The sequence below is a fragment of the Capricornis sumatraensis genome, chromosome 3 (genome assembly GCF_032405125.1).
Source record: "Capricornis sumatraensis isolate serow.1 chromosome 3, serow.2, whole genome shotgun sequence".
Classification (NCBI taxonomy): domain Eukaryota; kingdom Metazoa; phylum Chordata; class Mammalia; order Artiodactyla; family Bovidae; genus Capricornis; species Capricornis sumatraensis.
The window spans coordinates 50,210,557-50,234,336 of record NC_091071.1 but is presented as its reverse complement, the minus strand read 5'-3'; the positions used below and the strand labels follow the sequence as shown (position 1 = coordinate 50,234,336).

At 42.8% G+C, this 23,780-nt stretch overlaps 1 protein-coding gene across 1 annotated transcript in view; it reads left to right on the top strand.

Moving 5' to 3' along the window:
• The first annotated feature begins 3,781 nt into the window (after positions 1–3,781).
• MFSD6 (major facilitator superfamily domain containing 6) overlaps positions 3,782–23,780 on the top strand; it is a 61,881-nt gene continuing 41,882 nt past the window's right edge. The window contains exon 1 of the mRNA XM_068967863.1: positions 3,782–5,337. Within this exon, the coding sequence (XP_068823964.1) occupies positions 3,782–5,337 (1,556 nt within the window). The remainder of the gene's footprint in view (positions 5,338–23,780) is intronic.

The following is a 23,780-nucleotide window of genomic DNA, read 5'->3' as shown; positions in this document are numbered from 1 at the left end:
CAGGGTCATAGTGCACAATTCTTCTTGCTAAATTTTCTTTCTAATATTTTGTTAAGGATTTTCGTGTCTGTGTTCATAAGGGATATGGGTCCATAGTTTCCTGGGTTTTGGACTGTCTTTTTTTCTGGATACTGGATTCTTGCTTGACAATTTTTCTCTTTCAACATTTAAAAAATATTGTATTCCTTCTTGGGTCCCTAGTTTCTGGTTTTAAAGAAACAAACATACTATCATTTGAATGGCTTTTCCCCTGTTGGTAAGTTGTGATTTCTGTCTCTGCCCTCAAGATATTTTTGTGTGTTTGGTGTTTACAGTTTGACTATGTTGTGTCTCGGTGTGGGTTTCACTTGTTCAGAGTTCATTCAGCCTCTTAAATCTGTAGGTTTATGTCTCTTGCCAGTTTTGAGATGTTTTCAGCCTTTGTTTCTTTGTGTGCTTCAGTGCTGCTCTTTTTCTCGTCTCCTTCAAGAACTCTGATGTCATTAATGTTCAGTCTTTTGTTATAGTCCCACAGGTCCCTGAAGCTCTGTGAAATCTTTTTCAATCCATTTTCTTTCTGTTGTTCAGATTGTATAATTTCTATTATACTTGCAGTTCACTGATTCTTCCCTCTCCTCCATTCTGCTGTTGAGTCTATCCATAGAGTTTTTGTATTTTGGTTATTGTATTTTCCAGTTCTAACATTTCCATTTTGTTTTTCTTTATATATATATATTTCTTACATTGCTGAGACTTTCTATTATTTCTGTTCTTCAACTTTCTATTTTTTTCATTTGTTTCAAGCATGTTTGTAGCATGTATGTATCTTATTTATGAAAATATTAATATTATATTTAAGAACTATTTTCCTCCTCATAGAACTTCTGTTTTCTCCATATTGATTTTTTTCCTGTCTGTTTTGATTCCATCTTTCCTGTAAGAGCCATTTGTTAAATGTCTTGTAATTCTTGATGACTACTCACAGTTAGTGACAGGGCTTGTTAAGACCCTGAGCTCCTGTGTGGAGTGATTTGGTTGGAATGTTAGTTGGGGAGGTTTCAATATCATGACTGAGAGGTCGTTTCTCTTGGGTTGGTCAAATTCTCCAGTGAAGAACCTTCCAGCCTCTGAGAAGCTAGTGTGGAAAGTGGGGCAGGGCTGGGGGTCCAGGCCAGGGCTTGAATCCAGGATGTGTATGTTCACTCAGCGCCCCCCTCTTTTCAGTGTGGTACCCGTACTCTCAGCTCTTACTGGTCCTCTGTGACTCAGGAACTCCGTTTTATCCTCTCCAGAGGGATATCCTCTAGTTGATTGGCTAGCTAGGTGGAGAGGGGAAGGGGACTGGGCCTTCTGCGCTGGGGTCCAGACTTTCTGTTAACTCTGTTGTTAGCAGCAACCCCTCCTTAAACACATGCCCTCTTACTTGCAGATGAACCTCATATGGCCAACCCGTGAGCCTTTGAGGGACTCTGAGGAATAAATTGTAATTCGTTGTTCTTGGCTTTCCCCACTGTCAACCAGGGTTTCAGTTTTCTCAGATTCACCATTATTTACCAGTTGTCTATGTGTTGGCTTCCAGGATTTTATTTTAGTGCTATTATGTACCTTTAAATGTTCACAGCTTGGATTATGACTTTAAAAGCGTGGGTGTTCGTTGGTGTTGCTGTTTGAGTCAGGTTTAGGGATGCAGTGAAACAGATGTGCTCAATCTGCCATTTTTACCAGAAGTGTCATGTAATTTTTATACATTTTAAAAATGACAAACATTTCTTTGAAGTTTGAGCTCAAACTGAAATTAATTTAGAAAATAAGTCCAAAGGAGAATGACTGTGTTTTTCAGGTGATGAAATAGAATTGGAGGTGCTGACCTGAGTAGGTGCAGGCGCTAATGATGAAAGGAAAATAAGGGAGAATAGTGAGGAAAATCTTCTAGCCTGGCAGCAGAAGGGTGGATTTTGCTTTTCCTTCAAGTTTTGTGGGAGATGAAAAAAAGTTTTCCAGTATGATTAAGAAAACTGTGATTTGGGAACTAGAGAGAGGTGATGGTTGTACAACATTGTGAGTGTGCTAAATTCCACTGAATTATTCACTTAAAAATGGCTCCTTTTTTGTTACATGAATTTTACCTCAAATTAAAAAAAAAACTTAACCTAAAGAGAAATATATGAACATTTTCAAAGCTAGAACTATGTTGACACCTGACTTTTGGTGGTAAAAGATAATTTGACTTATTTGACTTATTACACAGGCCTCATCACGTTATGTTTCTACTGTCTGCCTGAAGCTAGGTAGACATTTTTAAATGTTTACAAGCATGATTTTGGAAGATCTTCAGAAATTTACTTCTCATTTTGGGAAAACGGAGAGGAAAATATATTCCAAAGGGTGGAGTTATTTCTCTCTAGTAAAGAAGATGAGAGGAATTAATAGGTATTTAATATGTACACCTCCTACATACAAATATACTCATTGCACCTTGACAAATCTTGATGCAAGCAAGACCTTTTGACTCTTTAATCATTTGTATAATAGAAGAAAAGGAAATTCTGGGGAATGTGGCATCATTCCGATAAGTTTCTACCTTTGTTATATTGCTTATCTTTCATATGAAACACCCTGTCTCATAAAAAGATTTAATAGCACTTTATTATCCAAAATGTGGTATTTGGCAGTTTAGTGTGGTATACTAGAGTTTATGTCCTAAAGCCATAATGTCGTTGTTTTAGTTGTTAAGTCATGTCCGACTCTTTTGCAACCCAATGGACTGTAGCCTCCCAGGCTCCTCTGTCCATGGGATTTCCCAGGTAAGAATACTGAAGTGGATTGCCATTTTCTTCTCCAAGGCATCTTCCTGATCCAGGGATTGAACCTGAGTCTCCTGCATTGGCAGGTGGATTCTTTATTACTGAGCCATGTGGGAAGCCTAAAATCATAATATTGGAGTTCAAATCCTTGCTGTGCACATGTGAGTTATTTAAACTCACTACGCCTCATTTTTTCTCATCTGTAAAGTGGAGGAGACAATAGAGATATTGTGATGAATGTGAATTAACACATTTAAAGATCTTTCAGTGTAGTCTGGTGCAGAGGATGTACTCAGTAAATGCTATCTGCTATTTTTCTGACATTTTCTTAAACTACAGTCTATAAAAGCACATCTGGAAAATGTATGTAATATAAGCAGCATAAAGACTACTTCCTTATCAGGATATCTTTGTTATGGCTGTAGTGACCAAATGCAGATGCAAATGTGCGATTGGGTCCCTTTTTCTCATCACATTTGTGTTTGTGGTTAAGGGCTTATTTCTGTTTTTTCCCAAGAAACTGAAGTGGTTTTAGCTACCTTTATTTTCTAAGCATTCTAGACTTCATAGTGCAATGGATTTGTTTGAAAAGTAAAATCGAGAAACTGTAAATACTGTTTACCCTTTATTTGGTTTAGACGTAATCCCTATTATTTGTACATTTTCCCTAGGAATCAGTGAAAAGATTGAGAATGAACCTGAAGAATGAACTATTAGAAGATGTAATTTTAGCCAGTCAGTGGCCACAGAGAGAGCGCTTGAATTTTGTAAAGTTATTTTTCCTTATCATTATTGTATGGCTGCAAGTGAATGGTGATAGTTTTCTCTCACAATTATTACTTTTAGTTGTAGTTTGAAACTCCTCTGTTTCCCACCAGGTGAAACTCTTATGTTTAAATGTTATCATTTTCATTCTAAGCCTTCTTTAAAATTTTTTTTTTACAGATCAACAGCCAAAATTTTGAAGGCCGTCAGCTTTCTGATGGTGGTGATAAGCCATGGCGACAGATGATAAAGTTGCCATCTTAACCGATGATGAAGAGGAACAAAAGAGGAAATACGTGCTGGCCGATCCTTTTAATGGTATTTCCAGGGAACCAGAACCACCTTCAAACGAAACGCCGTCCCCGTCTGAAACAGCTGCTATTCCTGAGGAGGAAATAGACTGGATAGAGAAACACTGCGTTAAGATAAACAATGATCTTCTCATTTCCAAGGTCTTTTATTTTTTCTTTTACTCTGCATATGGCTCTCTCTACCCCCTTTTGCCTGTGTATTACAAGCAGCTGGGAATGTCACCCAGCCAGAGTGGACTGCTGGTAGGTATTCGATACTTCATTGAATTCTGCAGTGCCCCCTTTTGGGGTGTAGTTGCAGATCGCTTTAAAAAAGGCAAAATCGTCCTCCTCTTTTCTCTTTTGTGTTGGGTTTTATTCAACCTGGGCATCGGATTTGTCAAACCCGCTACCTTGCGATGTGTACCAAAGATCCCCCCAACAGCTCATCCCACCAATTCAAGTCACCCATTCACTATCCTGCCGACAAATTCTTCCATCGTCTCTTTCATCACCACCTCCCCAAGAATTCGTGAGAAAAGGCACCTGCTTCCTTATGATGGGCCAGTGATGTCAGAAGCAGAACCCAATGTCACAGAAACTGTCATCTTCCCGACAGCTCCAAACAAGACCAGTGCACCCACTCTGCAGCCTGAGACCGATGAAATTACTGACCATATTGTGACCTTGAACCCAAGCACTGCAACCTCCTCTGCCCCCCCAGGAAATGCAACCAGGGAGACAACCACCTCCATCGTCACCACCACCAAGCCTGTACCTTCTGACCGAGTCACTCTTGTTTATGATCAGCAAGAAGTGGAAGCCATATTCCTGGTGGTCTTGGTCGTTGTTGTAATAGGAGAGTTTTTCAGCGCCTCCTCCGTCACGATCGTGGACACAGTGACGCTCCAGTACCTGGGTAAGCACAGAGACCGCTATGGCCTGCAGCGCATGTGGGGCTCCCTGGGCTGGGGCCTGGCCATGCTGTCTGTGGGCATCGGCATCGACTACACCCACATGGACGTGCTCATCGAAGGGAAGGGCTGTAAGCCGCCCGAGTACCGGAACTACCAGATCGTCTTCTTCGTCTTCGGGGTCCTCATGACCATGGCCTTGATTGTTGCTACCCAGTTCCGGTTCCGCTACAGCCACTTCAAAAACAGTGAAAGTAAAGGGAAAGAGGTGGAGATCCCTCAGGTGGAGAGGAACAGCTCCACGGAGTCCTCTGAGGAGACACCGACCACCACCAGCCACTCGCAGGCCTTCAGCTTCTGGGACTTGATCAGGCTGCTTTGCAGCGTGCAGTACGGCTCCGTGTTGTTCGTGGCTTGGTTTATGGGTTTCGGATATGGCTTCGTGTTCACCTTTCTCTACTGGCATTTGGAGGACCTGAATGGAACAACAACTCTCTTTGGGGTCTGCTCAGTCCTGAGCCATGTGTCTGAGCTGACAGCTTATTTTTTTAGTCACAAGCTTATTGAACTGATTGGCCATATCAGGTAAGAGCATGCCTACTGTTGCTGCCTCTCAGCAGTTGAACTTCATCTTTTCATAGTTTATAGCTCCTTTGAGCACGTTTACGGATATTATAATTTGTGTTGGGGGTAAGGTTTAGGTGGGAGTGGGGATTTCTGTTGCTCTTTCTCTTTAAAATAGAATCAAAAGGAAGGAAATAAAGAACTTAGTTGAATTATCTCAAAATATGGTGTTTCCCTTCTGTATGCTAAGAGACTCTTACATTAAGTGTTTTCAGGTATAAAAGCACCAATTTAGTCAACTCTATTACTCCATGGACCTTGAAGGGTCCAGCTGTCTAAGGCATTTATGAAGAAGAGTTTAAGTAGATAAAGAGGATTATGTTTTTTCAGCCTTCAGTTATTCTCAGCCACTTGCTGATGCAGAAAGACCTTGAATATATGGTGTATTGAAGATGTCCATTATATTTAATAAGGCTGTGATGTAACACACCAAAATCATTAATCCATGATATTACATGGAAGAGCATCTTATATAATTTTTTCTGATTATTACATGGGTCTCTGCATTTTTATCTGCCATGAAAACATGGGATACTTAAAAATCTTTCTTCTACCTAAAATTTCCCATGTAATCTTTTAAGCAAAAAAATCTATAAATACTTAGTGTTTTTTATGTAATGTTTCTTACCACTAATGTTTGTCTGAAGTTGTTTGAATAGTACCTTGCTCTTTATGTCTTTCTGCTTTGCTGTTGGCTCTAAAATGTGGAGCCAGATACACTTAAACCTCATAGAAAAGCATGGCCTGTCTGTCCCTAAAATTTGAAGTTGCTGTAATTAAAAGCAACCGTGTGCGTTTGTGTGTATGTGGTAATCTTTAAATCTACTGTTCTATGAGAAATTACAAAGGAGAAATAGACACTGGCAAGATCTGAGAAACATTGATCTTTTTTCCTTTAATATCCCTTTGACTAACTGAAGAAAATATTTTCTAATGTCAAGTTTCAACCTAGAATCTTTCTTTTCCCAGTGCAATTGTGACTATTTTTCCTTGTTTGATTTTTGCTTTGGGAGGCTGTTTCCCATTCCTTCTCCGTCTCAAATCTCTGACCCCTTTGTTGTCACAAAGTCAGGCACTATATGGACAGCCACCAGAGACACAGGGTCCCTGAGGCACACTCAGAGAGCCTTGTGATATTATGGTCTGGGGTTGTCCTTTAACCTTGTCCAGGTTATGTTTATGTTCTCCGAGCTGTGATGAATTAGACTCACAGTGATGAATTTCTTCAGCTTGGTTGGGTTGTATGAGCAGGATCTCCCCTCACCTAATAGTGTGTTTAAAACCCACAGCCATTTATTCCCAGAAAGGTACCTTGTCAGGTCTTACTCATGAGTGGCTTTCCTAGACATCATGATTTAATCACTCAATAATGTTAATTGAATGTCGACTCAGTACACAGTGTGCATGTAGGTTTTATTTTCACAGAAATTGTTAAGGTCTTCTCACATGCTAAGAAAAGTAATTTCTCTTCTACCTTTGCCTTTTGTCTAAAGTATATAGCTTTATGATAGAACCCTAGCGGGTTTACCGTTAGGTTTGGTAATTACATAAACTCCACACTTGTGTTTTCTTTTCTTAAGAGAGAACTCATTACATAAAAACTCATTACATGAACGCTAATATCTCCTTATGTAAAAACGAATGACTCACTTAACCTTAATATTCTAGTTTCACATACAAAAGCATCTTTTTTTCCTTAAATGATGTAATGGAAGAAGAAAGCTCTTGTGGTCACATTGTTGTTCCCAGAAGCCTACTGGGATTCCATCAGTTTGTGGTCATTTACTGCTTTTGAATTTTTATCCTGTTCATTGAAATGAATTAACTACTTTTAAAAGATTCTGATAGTTGTGGTGAGATTATGCCCATGTATGTAAGTAGAATGGATATGTTTCCCTTGGTGAGAATTTTTGAAGTCAGGTTAGTGGTGGTTGAGATTTGAGGGCTTAAAAATTTAGTGATGACAGTTTTACTTTTTAATTGGAAGAATATCATGTTGCTAGTTGATAAACAGAAATCATCTTTCTATGAATTCATAGCCTTTATGTTTTCCTTGTAGGATCATACGGAGAGATCTGTCTGGCCCGTATATATGCATGCATGTTTTTCAGTATTCTGTGACTATCTTAGGCTTCCCTGGTGGCTCAGAGGTTAAAGTGTCTGCCTGCAATGCGGGAGACCTGGGTTCGATCCCTGGGTTGGGAAGATCCTCTGGAGAAGGAAATGGCAGCCCACTCCAGTATTCTTGCCTGGAGAATCCCATGGATGGAGGAGCCTGGTTATGGGGGTTTGTTTAAAGGAGTCAGCATAGCCACAAAAATTGTAACTATCCTAATATAGTCAAAAGTTGATGTATGGCAGAAACCAATACAATATTGTAATTTTTCTTCAATTAAAAACTAAGAAATTAAAACAACAACAAAAATAATTTTTAAAAAGTAGATTTTCATAAGTTTATATAGGTTCATAGTGAAGAAACCATCATACCAGAAAACAAATTTTAAAACAGCATGTCCAGTTTTGAACCACTTACTATTGTAGCAGTTCGGCAGCTTGGACCCCATTTTTCATTGACTAACATATCTATCAGTCTAAACACACACAGAGTAAATGATTTCTGATTTCAATCTTGGATTTTGTCCCCACTGGAAAGTGGCTATCTCAGGTAAATAGGATAATGCTTCCTATTTCCACTAAAAAAGTAAATTTCTTTTGATTCAAAACCACAAGACTTTGGTATTTACAGCAAGTACATTTCTAGGCTAATTTATGTAATGACTAGATTTCTTTATCTAGAAATATAAATGTATTTTAAGGCTATATTCACCTTGTTGAATGTTTCAGCAACCATGAGTAGAGTTGTGATCAAAATACATTTCAATTAATCATTTGTTTGAGCAAACTTCAGGAGAAAGTGAAGGACAGGAAAGTCTGGCATGCTGAAGTCCATAGGGTCACAAAAAGTCAGACATGACTGAGTGACTAAGAAGAACAACAAAAATCATTACTATTTAATATTAGGCCATCACCTATGTTATGTGATTCAAATTGATTTACATTTTAAGGCACACACAAAAATCTACTCAAGCAATTCTAACTTTGACCTGAAATTCTTATACTCAGTCAGTTTTGTCATGCAAATACTATCTGGAAGCGATAATATATTAACCATCATTAGCCATTAATTACTACTAAATAGTTGCTAAGTATCCAAATGAGTTGGCTGGTCATTTAGGGAGGAGAGAGGGAAATACACGACGCTACTAGCAAGAGGAGGAACACAGACATTCCTGGTGGGCGCTGCACAGAGAGCAAGAGCGGATAGCAAGACGCCGGCCCACAGCTGAGGACACGCGGGACAGTGTTAGCAGTCTGTCACTGGAGGGATAGCCGTCAGCGTCAGAATGGGGAGGAAACTGCAGCTGGCGAGATCAGGGGAGCGGACCTGGAGCTGGAGATTTAGGACTGTGTTTATGATTGTATTGCTTCGTACCCTCTCCCTTGTTTCTACCTGCCTCTTCGGCCTTGTTTGTTGATCCTGGCCCCTTGGCTCTTGGGGCCTCTCTGCACCTTGCAGGGCCAGTGCAGGCTTCCACAAGCTGCTTCTCCCAGCCCCTGGTCTGCTGGGTTCCGCTGCTGCAGTGGCTTTTAAAACTCCTAACGCTCCAGCTACACTTAGACCAATTGCCTTAGACGGTCTGGGGGTGTGTACCTAGGTATTTCAGCTGGGGTGGTAACAGCCAGGCTGGTGAGAGGCCCGGGTGGAGGATGAGAGGGTATGAAGAAAGGGAAAAGCCTTCCCTCTTCCGTCTTGGGTGAACTTTGGAGATTGTTCCCTTTAATCCCTTTAATTCATGTGGTTCTCGCCCCGGCTTCGGTGGTTTGCTCAGATGCAGGTGTTGGCCAGTACTCAGCTGGAGACTGAGGGCCGCCCTCTGCAGCCCTCACTTGGTGTGCTGAGAGTTCCCTCCTTTGCGGTGCTCAGCCCTGCTCCCAGACTCAGCCCTGCCTCCTGCCAACCCGAGTCCTCCATGCCCTGCCAAGTCGCCTCTCACCTGTGGCTCTGCGTGCTGTGAGTGACCTTGAGCTCTGGTAACACGGCCCTCACCCCGTCCTTCAGACCTAGGCCTTGCGGAGGCTGGCTGCGGCTTTCTCCAGGTTCTCTGGCTTCTCAGCTCTTCCGCCATCTATCTAACCACCCTGAATTAAGGTTGGTGCCTATTTCCCTGTTTCCCTGGTTATATCCTGACATCCACAGTCCTTAACTGCTTAGCTGGCAATCGCCACAATGAAGGGAAAGAATGGAAATAGAATAACTCAATTCTTGATTTAAAAAATAACAACAGAGGAGGGCCCTGAAGATTTTTTCCTTCTCTTTTCTTAATGGAATGTTATTTTTTATTTACAAAATGACTTTACCACAATAGAAAAAAAATGATAAGGCTTATTTCTCATGTTGTCATTGTAGTGCAGTCACTCAGTCGTGTCCTACTCTTTGCGACCCCGTGGACTGCAGCACTCCAGGCTTCCCCGTCCTTCACCGTCTTCTGGAGCTTGCTCAGAGTCATGTCCATTGAGCTGGTGATGCCATTCAGCCATCTCGTTTGAAATTATACATGATCTAAAGGAGTAACTATTACTCTTATCGTTTAAAAATCAAAACTCTGCATACGTGTTAAGTTTAATTGAAGAGTTTAATTAGGCCTGGACAACCCAGTTTAATAGGATGCAAGGATGAACACTAAAAGGAAGGGGGTTGGAAAAGATGGGGAGATTGAAAGCCAGATAGGAGCTGGGATTAGGAAAGGAACTTTATCCTGGGTGCAGTAGGGCATCGTGGCGAGGTTCGGAGCAGAGGAGAGCCAGCGGTGTTCATTTATTTGGAATGCAGTGGGGAACTTTGAAGCAGAAGCCCCCTGAGAAGGTTCTTAAAAGAGTCCAAGTGAGAGATGATAGAGGCCTGGAGCACAGCAGTAGCAGCAGAAGCTGAGGGAAGGAGTGTGTGGGGGAGGTAGAATCAGTGGAATGGTTTGATGTGAGAAGTGATGTAGAGGCCTTCGTGTTTCAGTTTGGGTGCAGTGGTTCTGCCAAATCCAGGAGGAAATTGGAGAAGATACAGGATAGAGGAGAGAGTGGAAGTTCATCAGAATCCAGCGATCGGTTGGTTTACCTTAAAATTGAAACATCTATGTGGGAAGGTCGAACAGACAGTTGACTATTATAAAAGCCCCAAAAGAGGTTAGGGTTGGGAATACAGATTTGGGATAGTTAAAACCAGGAACGTGAGCGAAGTGAGCAAGGAAATCTTGTTGTGGAAGAAGAGAAATGGGCTGAGGAAAATCAGTTACGCTTGTCTCCAAGATCCTGTTCTGAGTTTCTGATCTTATTGACATGTTGGTCTCTGTTTTATGGTTTAAAATAGTATCCTTGTATCCTCACGTTTATGGGGAATTGTATGATACTGTAACCTGTTTCCACGTCTTGCTTCAGGAGCAAATGCCTTTCTGAGCACCCCTCCAATGCCATCACCTGAGCCTCGGTGTTCTAGACATGTTTACAGTCGACCAAGGGAGACGTGAGTTAGGGAGAGGGAACAATAAAGGACAAGGAATAAAAGAAACAGGGACCAAGAGTAAGAAAATAGAGAAAGGAGATAGCTGCAGTCTCCAGGGAAGGGTCTCTTCCTGTCCTTATTCATGAAAGGCGGTGTCCATAGTGGTTACAAGCAGGGACTGGGAGGCATGTTGCCTGGTTTAGAGCTTCACTATGCCTCTTGGAACCATGTGGCCTTGGAGAAGTTATATAATTTTTGTATCTCTGTTTTGTCATCTATAAGTAGGAATATCATTAGTATTAACCTTTTTTTTCATGAAAACTAAATGAGATAAAGCACATTAATTGCTTAGAACAGTGACTTGCATATAGTAGTTCTCTTGATTTTTTAAATTATTATTTAGCCAATATTCTGGTAGATTATGTTGCTTGATAACCACTGTGGAGACCAATTCAGCAGTCCATGGTAATGTACAAGTTGGACATTTCCTATGGCTTGATAATTGCATTTTAAGATACTTATCTGCCTAGAGAAACGTTTGCTGTGTGCTGTGCTTAGTCGCTCAGTCGTAGCCGACTCTGTGACCCCATGGACTATAGTCTGCCAGGCTCCTCTGTCCATGGGAATTCTCCAAGCAAGAATAATGGAGTGGGTCGCCATGCCCTCCTCCAGGGGATCTTCCCAACCTAGAAATCAAACCCAGGTCTCCCATGTTGCAGGCAGATTCTTTACCTCATGAGCCATCAGAGAAACTTTTACACACATGCAGAAAGACATGTACAAAGATGCTACTTGCTTACTGCAGCTTTCTAACAGTGAGAAAGAGAACTGGTCTAAATATTCATCAATTGGGGAATAGATGCATTCAGTGTAGGGTTGTCGTAAGATGGAATATTATGCAGAAAAGGAACGGACTATATCAGTATGTCAACATAGAAAGCTCTCAAACCATGATGTTGAATGGGGGAGAAAGCAAAATAATACACAGTTTGGTACACTTATGCAAATTTTAACAATGCATTTCAAAAGTTATACATACTTTTATGGATATGCCTAATTGTATAGAAAAAAAACCACTTAAATTTATGGAGGGAAAATGCATCCTGAGTTCATATAGCCCTAGCTTTCTGGACAGGACATAAAAAGAAGGGGACTGGTTGGGGAAGAAAGAAGATGGGGAAGCCCTCCATTTATCTGTAACATTTTGTTTCTTTAAGGAAGTACAGCAAAATATTCAGTTTCCATTCTTGGTGCTAGATACATATATTCTCTCCCTTTTTTGGTATTTTAGATTGGAAAATAGCTTGAAGCTTAGGTCAGTTTATAGTGGATCAGTATAATTATCTTCCCATAAAAGAACCAGATGTGTGTGTGAGAGAGTGAGAGTGTGTGTATGTTTAAAGCTGTATATGTTCTAAGGAGACATATTGTATCCTTATATATCAGGTAAAATAAACATTGAGATTTTGTGCCGTTAATATGTATGTGTCTCAGTTGGAGAAGGAAGTGGCAGCCCACTCCAGTATTCTTGCCTGGAGAATCCTGTGGATGGAGGAGCCTGGTGGGCCGCTGTCCATAGGGTTACACAGAGTCAGACACGACTGAGGCGACTTAGCATGCATGCATGCATTGGAGAAGGCAATGGCACCCCACTCCAGTGTTCTTGCCTGGTGAATCCTGTGGATGGAGGAGCCTGGTGGGCTGCTGTCCATAGGGTCACACAGAGTCAGACACGACTGAGGCAACTTAGCATGCATGCATGCATTGGAGAAGCCAATGGCACCCCACTCCAGTGTTCTTGCCTGGAAAATCTCATAGGCGGAGGAGCCTGGTAGGCTGCAGTCCATGGGCTCACTACTAGTCGGACACGACTTTCACTTTTCACTTTCATGCATTGGAGAAGGAAATGGCAACCCACTCCAGTGTTCTTGCCTGGAGAATCCCAGGGACGGGGGAGCCTGGTGGGCTGCAGTCCATGGAGTCGCTAAGAGTCAGACACGACTGCGCGACTTCACTTTTTCTTTTCACTTTCCTGTGCTGGAGAAGGAAATGGCAACCCACTCCAGTGTTCTTGCCTGGAGAATCCCAGGGACGGGGGAGCCTGGTGGGCTGCTGTCTATGGGGTTGCACAGAGTCGGACACGACTGAAGCGACTTAGCAGCAGCAGCAGCAGTTGGGTCCAATGTTTTCCGACCCCATGGACTGTAGCCCTCCAGGCTCCTCTGTCCATGGAATTTTCCGGGCAAGAGTACTGAAGGGGGTTGCCATTTCCTATTCCAGGGGATCTTCCTGACCCAGGGATTGAACCCTCATCTCCTGCATGGGCAGGACTCTTTACCATTGAGCATCTGGGTTTCCCGTATAGCTTTCCCTAAGTAGCATACATTTAAATGATTAAAAGCCTACTTTTACAGAATTATCATGGCTTCAAGTCTTAGTTCTTTTTCTTTAAAATGAAATCAGATGGAAATTTATAGTACCTCATTAAGAATTAATATCAAAATGTATCAAATAACCTGACTTGGGCAGTAATTATAATATTTCTTTATATATTAAGAGATCGAGGTACTAAAAAGTCAAGTCAAGTGATATCCCAGAGATATTGCATTTTATTCCTGACGCGAGTCCAAGTATGAGTGTTTGCACCAGCTGTTTAATTATCTCGAGTCATACAGTGTCAATTACTGCCTTTTTTGTGCAAGTCAAAAGCCTAAGCAGTGTGGCTAACTTATTTCTACTTATTCTTGGGATGCCTGGTAGATTTTAATTATATAATTACAATAAGATACTTTGAATAGTAGATAAGAATTTTTCTTCAAGCTTCCTTCATAGCATACCCCTCCAAAACCTTTCCAACTGGAAGAATTGCACCCCATTCTTATTTCTCAAGTATTAATCATCTTTTCTTTGCCTTTTGTCTGCTGTCAACAACATCTTTGAATAGTAGTCTGGGGGGCTGACAAACAGTAACTTGTTAACTTTTTCTTTCCTTTAAAAAGATAACACGTAGAAGGAAGCTCAGACATTTTCAGAAAAAATCAGTGTCGAGTTGCGTTTGTCTGGGGACCGTAGTTTTGGCCCATGATCCTGTGTGGTGTGGTTGGCTGCTGAGTGTAGTGAGGTCACCTCAGCAATGGATGATCGGCATGGTCCTTGGTTATAACTGTGGATGTCGGTCGGGCGTTCACTCCATTTAGGAGAATGAACAGGAGCAGAAAGTAAATTGGCCCAGGTTTGACCCTAGTCATCTTCCCAAACCCTGGTAGGAGTGTTGGGTAGTCTGGTAGGTCTCCTGTTTCCTTGTGTTCTTCTTTTTGCCGGTTCACCTGTAAAGAGTGCACATGTGTGAGTGTGTGCATTTGACCTGGGTTCAAATCCCACACTTACTATAGTGTCTAACTTCATACCATTGTTAAGATTAATTAGATAATGCATAGCATATAGTAAGTGCTCAACTGTATCTGACCTTGGATAAGCCAGCAATTTAGCTTTGTTAAGCCTCAGGTTCCTCATTTGTAACATGGTGGTAAAAATTGTATCTGACTTCATACCATTGTTAAGATTAATAAGATAATGCATAGGATATAGTAAGTGCTCAGCTGTAAACAACAGGTGGTGTTATTCCTGTTGTTATTAATTCACTCCTTCAACACATATTTCTTAAACATGCCCTAGGTGACGGGCACTTTTGTAGGTCTTGGGGTTATTTGGAATGTGTGATGAGATAGACAAAGGCCAGTCCTCGTAGGACGAACCTTCTATTGGGGTAGATAGTGAACAGTACACAGATTATCTCATTTCTGATCATGATGAATGATGACGTGCCAAAATTCACGCAGGACGCAGGTTCCCAGAGTGACTGAGAAGAGGTGACCGTTTCCACTTGAGCTAACAGAGAGGCTTTCTCTAAGGAAGAGACATCTGAGCAGAGTGGTGTTTGCACAGAAGCCACCCAGGGAAGATGAGGGAACCACAAGTGTGCGTATCACCTGAACGAGGAGTGAGGAGTGATAAAAGTCAGCAAGGTGGGCAGGGCTCGTGCAAGGGCTCCGGGTTCCACCGAGAGAGAGTGTGTTTCCCTAAGAGCAATGGGAAGTCATTGGTGAGTTTGAGCAAGAGGTGGCATGAACAGATGTCTGCCTTGATGTTTCTTTAAAACACTTCTATTGCAGAAGGGGGACCCCTTCCAGGGCCCCAGAGGGGGCTGTTGTCTAACACTTGGAAATGAATTGTCCAAGGAGACACAGAGGGTGAGACTTTACTGAGAAGGGTGGAGAGCAACAGGCTAAAGGAACCCAGGAGGACTCTGCTGCGTGGCTCGCCGTCTCAGGTTTTATGGTTTGTCAGCTGTGTCTGCTTGGACCATTTGTTTCCGGACAATTCCTTTCTGAATGTTAGACAAGAACCCACTCTCAGGTCCTGGAAGGGGTTCCCTTTCTGCAACACTTCTCTTGGTGGAGCATTTATTATTGTTTATTCTGCCCTACTTTAGAGAAGTCCCATTTTACTTCGTTCCCTGAGTTTCAGATAAATAATGAGTTGTCCTTTCTTGCTTGAGTCACAAGCTGGTGACTCATGCATGACCTTTGTTGATGTTGTGCCTTCCACCAATCCCAGATAAAATTGTGTTGTTGTTTTTTTTTTAGCAACTTCAAAATTGCAGAATAGCAATAGAATTGCAGAATCACAAATTTTTTTAATTTTTAAATTTTATTGAAAAATAAAAATTTTAAATTAAGAAATCTCCAAACTTAACAAACATTATAATTATAGTATAATATTGAGAAAATAGTAATAGTTGTTAACACTGTCATTTCAGCATTTACTACATCCAAGTGCCCTCCAAGTCACTGGTGAAATGCTTTACCTTGAAGCCCCCATTTATCCTTGCAGTAGCCTTGTGAGTTAGGCATTGCTGTGTCTGTCTCAGAGAGGGGAAGTTCAAGGTGCTAAGGTAAGTTGCCCACAGTCATACAGCTGGTAACTAGCAGTGGTAGAATTCAGACCAGCCACTCAGACTCCAAAGCCTGTGTTCTCAGCTACCTTGTAGGTTCATAGGCACGGTCTTAGATTGGCGAGTATATTGTCCCTTTATGCAGCCCAGCCTCACATCTTGGACTGCTCTGAGTGACCAGTGTCTGATACAACTTTTTCACCTGCTCCAACCACCCTCTTTTGTCTTCCCGGTGAGCTCTCCATTCCTCTAAAATACTCCATTCTCTCAAATTATCTTTTTTTACCCCCAGTGAAATTGTCATTCCTCCGGATTAACTACCTTCAAGTGTTAGGAAGAGAGTAATGTGATTAAACCAATTCACACTGTATATAAGTGGCAAAAATGTTTTTAATGATGACTAGGCATCATACAGAAATGCATGTATGATGACTAGCTATCAGACATGACTAGGTATCATACATCATTAACAGAGTTAGTTCACAATTAAATATTATGTTCTTTCAGTGTTTCTTTAAAGAAGTCTTTATTAAATGACCAGGTTCTATTCTGGGAATACAGTACTGAACCAGACAGATAAGGTTCCTCTCTCACAGAGTTCACTTTCTGGTAGGGGGTGGATGACGTAGCATAAAAGGAAAATACTAGGTGTTACAGAAGTGTTAGCTTAGGTACCTGAGACACTGGGAGTTGGAAAAGAGAAAAGCAAGTAAAATCAAGAGTTTTGGGGGGGCAGGGCCTAGTGTAGGTGGAGTGAGAAAGAAGAGTTATCTTGTGAATTGGGCACCAAATGGGTGGTGGTGCCACTTACCAAGCAAGGAAACCCAGGGAAGAGCTATCAGTGCGGAAGAATGGGGCTTGTGGAGGTCCTATCAGATGAGAAAGATGCCCATTGGGAAGTTGTGTTTATGAGTCTAGATCTTGGGAGAGAGAATGAAGCCAGAGATGTTTGTAGGAAACCTTGGCACATAGCTGGAACAGCTAACTTCAGCCCGGGGTTTCTGTAACCATCCTCCTCCTCCACTCTCCTCCCTTCCCTTCAGCTAGTAAAGCTATCTGGGGCAAGACACATGACGCTATCAGCGTTACTTCTGGAAGCTGTGCCATGCAACAGGACTTTCGGGAAGTGACAAGTTCAGTGCTTCTAAGGGGAAGAAAATTATATTCTAAAGTCAGGACATGAAGTCGTGGCTATATCTTTAATGCTCTTTTGGTGTTATTAACTCATAACTGAAGGAGTTCATTCTAGAGAGAGTCTCCATTCACCCTTAGGACTGTGGCCCCTCATTTCTGCCTGGAGAAACGCAATACTAGAGGGAATGTGATGCCCCAAACGGCCTAATGGCTTAAGCGTTATCTTCTGTGGCTAGTGTTTATCTGTTAGGTGCGATTAAACTGGGAAAGAAAACAAACCAGGACTAGACCAGCAAACAAATCAATTATTATTGTTTTTTAACACAAATGCCCGAGTGTAGGATTGATTTTTATTACCTTACCTCAGGAATGCTACTAATAGCTGTAATATACTTTATTCCACAAAGAAGATTCTTGTAGTTTTTATAGGGGAACAGTTTTATGTTCAGTGTCCTAGTTAGGCTAAATCAGAAAATCATTGTTTCCATTTCCAATTCCTAGATCACCAATAGAACTAAATCTAAACGATATTTTTGTAGGCTTTATAATTTGAATGTGTGTGCATGCTGAGTTGCTCCATCGTGTTTGGCTCTGTGACCCCATGGGCCACAGCCGGCCAGGCTCCTCTGTCCTTGGGACTCTCCAGGCAAGAACACTGGCGTGGCTCTCCATTTCTTCCTCCCGGGGATCTGCCCAACCCAGGGATGGAACCTGGGTCTCCCGCGTTGCAGGTGGATTCTTTCCTGCTGAGCCGCCAGGGCAATCCCTCTGCTCCTTACCCATCCCAAACCATACAGTCAACTTCTGATGATTTGATTTCGAAGTCTGCTTGCTGGAGGCAGCCCTTTTCCAGCCCGTGGGTGGAGGCAGAAATGCTGGTTCACCCTGTGTCCTGCCACAGCACTGGTACTTGAGGTCTCTGGTTCTGCATCAGTAGAAAGGGTCTTTTGAGTCATTTCCTCTAGGAACCCCAAATTTTGTTTCTGGGTGAATGTTTCTTTTGTGATCCAGGATATTGGGCAGCTGTTGAGTGGCCTTTGTTTTTTCTACTTTCCTCTTCCCTCATTCCTACCAACTCATCAAAGTTTAAAATATTAACCATCTTGTAAAGTCGACCTAAACATACACCCAACTTCCTGAATCCAATTCAGAGGTGTTTTTTCGAGCCTGTGTGTAGGTTTGACTTTGCGCAGGGGCCTCGCAGTAGGAGCAGAGCACTTTGTGGCCGGCCTAAGAGCCACAGAGCAGAGGGCCCTTGGCCTGCCACTGGCCTACTAACAGTGGCCCTATCCCGCCTCTCTGTATTTTCCTGTCTCTGGAAAACAAGGGTGTTGGATTTGATGGCGTGTCTTTGGTGACGCTGCTGATCTAAGTTCTCGCTTTGCTTGGTTTCTCTATGTGAAAACCGCACGTCCGATCTCACTCCTCCCTGGCCACCCCACCAGGGACTTAGGCTTCCATGGGTTTTGCTGATGAGTCAGCAATGTACACAGAGCCACTCATGCCGGCTTATCCAGGCCTTGCCGCGGCAACAGACCGTCGAGTCAGCGACGGGGGAGGGGGCGGACGATAGCAGTCCCTGGGATCTGTATAGAGGATTTCTTTCTCCACCACCAGCTGACTTCAGTGGATGTTAGAATCCTAAACCTTAAACATTTCTCCATGTGCTGGCTCAGATGGAATCTGTAAAAGACTTGGCTGCTCTTGCTGAAATATCTGCATTGTATCTAATGGTAGTTTACACATTTGCGTTTTTCTTAACGTGCTTATTTGATCTTTTCAGAATGCCTGTAGTATGACCCAGGCAGTTATGACCATTCTTGAGAAAAGTCCCCTTCCTGTGGCCTGTGCCCTGGATGCCACCACTTCAGCCCGAGTACAGCAGGCGCCCTGTTGCACTGCCCCTTGTGAAAATGTGTTAATTAGCACTGTTTGTCAAAGCCTTTCATTTTACATCAACCTCTGGAAGAGTAAATAGCAATGCCCTAGATAACATAAATGAGTAAATACAGTAGATTGGGTTATACAAAATGCTAACAATCCTCCTCTAGGGATGCAGACTCACTTTGACTTTAGAGGCCCAGAGAAGCTGCCTCTGCTTGCACAGGCTCTATTTCTGGTCCACGGAGCAGATGGCTTTTTTTTTACAGTCACACTTGCCAAGTGTATATATTTTTTTCTGTTTAGCTGCGCTAGGCCTTTGTTGTTATGTGCAGGCTTCTCCAGTTGTGCATGAGAAGGCATGGGGGATGCTCCCCAGTTGCAATCTGTGGGCCTCTCTCTGCAGTGACTCTCGTTGCGGAGCACAGGCTCTAGGGTTCTCGGGCTTCGGTAGTTATGGTGCGTGGGCTTAGTTGCCCCAGGACATGTGGGGTCTTCTGGAGCAGGGATCAAACCCGGGTCTCCTGCATTGGCAGGCAGATTCTTAACCACTGGACCACCAGGGAAATCCTAGATGGCTTTTGAGGAAAACAAACTAGGACTTTTTACTCAACTTTCTTTCATGTTGGAGTTGTAAGTAGGCTTAGAGGTCATTTTTGTGAGCTGAATTGTGGCCCTTGAAATTCACCCCTTAAAGTCCGAATCCCCAGTACTCCAAAATGTGACTGCATTAAGAGATATGGTCTTTAGAGAGGTAAATTAAAGTGAGGCTATGAGGGAAAGACTAGAGATCTCTTCAAGAAAATTAGAGATACCAAGGGAGGATTTCATGCAAAGATGGGCTCAATAAAGGACAGAAATGGTCTGGACCTAACAGAAGCAGAAGATATTAAGAAGAGGTGGCAAGAATACACAAAAGAACTGTACAAAAGAGTCTTCATAACCCAGATAATCATGATGGTGTGATCACTCACCTAGAACCAGACATCCTGGAATGTGAAGTCAAGTGGGCCTTAGGAAGCATCACTATGAACAAAGCTAGTGGAGGTGATGGAATTCCAGTTGAGCTACTTCAAATCCTAAAAGATGATGCTGTGAAAGTGCTGCACTCAATATGCCAACAAATTTGGAAAACTCAGCAGTGGCCACAGGACTGGAAAAGGTCAGTTTTCATTCCAATCCCGAAGAAAGGCAATGCCAAAGAATGCTCAAACTACTGCACAATTGCACTCATCTCACATGCTAGCAAAGTAATGCTCAAAATTCTCCAAGCCAGGCTTCAGCAATACATGAACCATGAACTTACAGATGTTCAAGCTGGTTTTAGAAAAGGCAAGGAACCAGAGATCAAATTGCCAACATCCTCTGGATCATCGAAAAAGCAAGAGAGTTCCAGAAAAATATCTATTTCTGCTTTATTGATTATGTGGATCACAACAAAATGTGGAAAATGCTTAAGAGATGGGAATACCAGACCACCTGATCTGTCTCTTGAGAAAGCTGTATACAGGTCAGGAAGCAACAGTTAGAACTGGACATGGAACAACAGACTGGTTCCAAATAGGAAAAGGAATATGTCAAGGCTGTATATTGTCACCCTGCTTATTTAACTTATATGCAGAGTACATCATGAGAAACGCTGGGCTGGATGAAGCACAAGCTGGAATCAAGATTGCTGGGAGAAATATCAATAACCTCAGATATGCAGATGACACCACTGTTATGGTAGAAAATGAAGAACTAAAGAGCCTCTTGATGAAAGTGAAAGAGGAGGGTGAAAAAGTTGGCTTAACGCTCAACATTCAGAAAACAAAGATCATGGCATCCAGTCCCATCACTTCATGGGAAATAGCTGGGGAAACAGTGGGTGACTTTATTTTTGGGGGCTCCAAAATCATTGCAGATAGTGATTGCAGCCATGAAATTAAAAGAAGCTGACTCCTTAGAAGGGAAGTTATGACCAACCTAGACAGCATATGAAAAAGCAGAGACATTACTTTGTCAGCAAAGGTCCATCTAGTCAAGGTTATAGTTTTCCCACTAGTCATGTATGGATGTGAGAGTTGGACTACAAAGAAGCCTGAGCACTGAAAAATTGAAGCTTTTGAACTGTGGTGTTGGAGAAGACTCTTGAGAGTCCCTTGGACTGCAAGGAGATCCAACCAGTCCATCCTAAAGGAGATCAGTCCTGGGTGTTCATTGGAAGGACTGAAGCTGAAGCTGAAACTCTAATACTTTGGCCACCTCATGCGAACAGCTGATTCATTTGAAAAGACCCTGATGCTGGGAAAGATTGAAGGCAGGAGGAGAAGGGGACAACAGAGGATGAGATGGTTGGATGGCATCACCGACTCAATGGACATGAGTTTGGGTGGACTCCAGGAATCGGTGATGGACAGGGAGGCCTGGTGTGCTGCAGTTCATAGTGTCGCAAAGAGTCGGCCACGACTGAGCGACTGAACTGACTGATTAGGGTGGCCCCTAATCGAATACGACCGATGTCCTTTTGAGAAGAGATTGGGGCACAGACACGTGCAGGGGGCACCCTGTGAGGACACAGGCGGAGGGTGCATCATTTACACGCTGAAGAGAGATGCCTCAGAAGACCTGGATCTTGCTGACCCCGTGATCTTAGACCTAGAGCCTCCAGAGTTAGAAGAAAATAAATTCTGTTCTTTGAGCTGCCCAGTCTGGGGTATTTGTTATGGTGTCCGTTGCTTAGTCGCTGAGTTGTGTCTGACTCTTCATGACCCCATGGACTGTAGTCGACCAGGCTCCTCTGTCCTTGGGATTTTCCAGGCAAGAATACTGGAGTGGGTTGCCATTTCCTCCTCCAGAGGATCTTCCTGAGCCAAGGATCAAACCCACATCTCCTTCATCTCCTGCATTGGCAGGTGAATTCTTTACCACTGTACCACCTGGGAAGCCCATTTGTTATGGTAGTCCCAGGAAAATCACAGGGGCCTAAGTTCAGCCCAGTTGAGTTCTCTCCCCCTAATCCTTGGTAGATGGTTACTTAGCCTTTGTTTGGACCCTTCTAATCATGTGGAACTTGCTACCTCACAAGGCAGCTAAGATCTTGGATCACTTAGGACTCTTTCACTTGAGGTGGCAGAAAACCTTACCCAGGGTATCTTAAGCAAAACAAGGAGTGTATTGTCTAGCTGAACAGTCCAGCAGATGGCCTGAGGTGTGGCTGTAACTGGGTCTCTAAAGGTGTGACCAGAGCCTGCTGTCTCCTACCGGCTCTGTCTCCTATTGGGTATATTCCAGGCTTTCGCCGGAGGTCCAGGCAGGTCCACATCTTCCCAGGATCAAATGGAGCTAAAAGGACAAAGTGCTGCACTCTCGTAGTTTCTGCTTAGCAGCTGAAACAACGTGCCTGTTTTGCTGACTGCTCACAGGTATGACTCTGGGCCCACACAGCCCACTCCCTGTTCAGCAGAAAAGCCCCTCACATATCTGAATGTCCCTCCCACAGCTTTGGTTCTCCAGTTCCCTCAGGGATTTTCCACAGAACATCTTATCCTAGACTCTCCTCTTTTTATCTTCCCACTCATTCAGACTCCTTTTTTTTTTTTTTTTCTTTTCCTTTGGTCAGTGATCTCCTAATTGTAACCACTTCCTGCTGTGGTCTGGCCAAAGTCACGAACAGTAGGATTATTATGTCCTTTTGGTTTGGTCATGATATTCCTTCAGCCTGAATTTCGATGGACTTGTTTACAGCATGCTACTGCTGCTGCTGCTGCTAAGTCTTCGGTCGTGTCTGACTCTGTACGACCCCATAGACGGCAGCCCACCAGGCTCCCCCGTCCCTGGGATTCTCCAGGCAAGAACACTGGAGTGGGGTGCCATTCCCTTCTCCAAGGCATGAAAGGGAAATAGGGTCAACTAAAACTCCTGAGGCCTTTTTCAAATTAATTGCTATGACAGATGTCAGTGGTTCTTGTCTGGAAATTACAGAGTTTGTATTTTATGTATACTTATGGAAAATTTTTAAACAAAATCGTGGTGTGTGTGGATGTATATGTATGTGGATGTATATGTAAGTGTAATTGGTCATGTGATTTTTGCCCAAATGGAAAGTATAACAACAAAACAGCGTATTGTACCTTTCAGCTGGTTGGGCTCCATTAATCAGGGGTCTGTTCTGTTTTTGTTTTTTCCATTTTATTTTAAACATCCTTAGTTTTCTACCTAGAGATATACACAAGCTGAGAAAAAGTAGATTGACAAAAACTAAAAGAGCAATGGAGAAATGTACAAATGGCCAGGAACCGGCACCTTGACCTGGCTGATGGTCACCACTGTCTTTCTCTTAGCTTGGCTTATTGGTCATTTGGAGAAGAGAGATTCGAAGGCAGCAAATAAAGAATGACTAAGACTTCACTTTTACCTTTTCTATCTCCAGCAGAACAAATAGAAGGAAATATTAGCAGCTGTAGAAAACATACACAGCTAAATGGATATTCTCCCCCAGCCCCCGAGTTTACTCTTCTGACGAATGGTTTGAGTCTTATGCTGTGTTCTACGAAGACGGGCTAGCGGCCAGCTGTATTTGGCGATAGAAGCTTGATGTCTTCCAGAGGCCCTGTCGGTGATCCCTCCGGCTGTGCTGTGGTTGGCGTGGCAGCACCACTGACTGACTCTTTGAGCTTTGCGGCTTGTGTGCTAATTCTCACCCTGGTGAGATAGGCCTGTGGGTGCCCAAGAGCCTTGCTATCTGCTTGTGCACATGTGCTGAGGTTCCACTGACTACTACTTCAGGATGCCCCCCCCCCCCCCAAAATACAAACTGCAGTCAACTATTCATTGAACTACTGTTTGTTCATAAATGACTGGATATTTATCTTTAAGCATAGCCTATTAACATTAATCAAA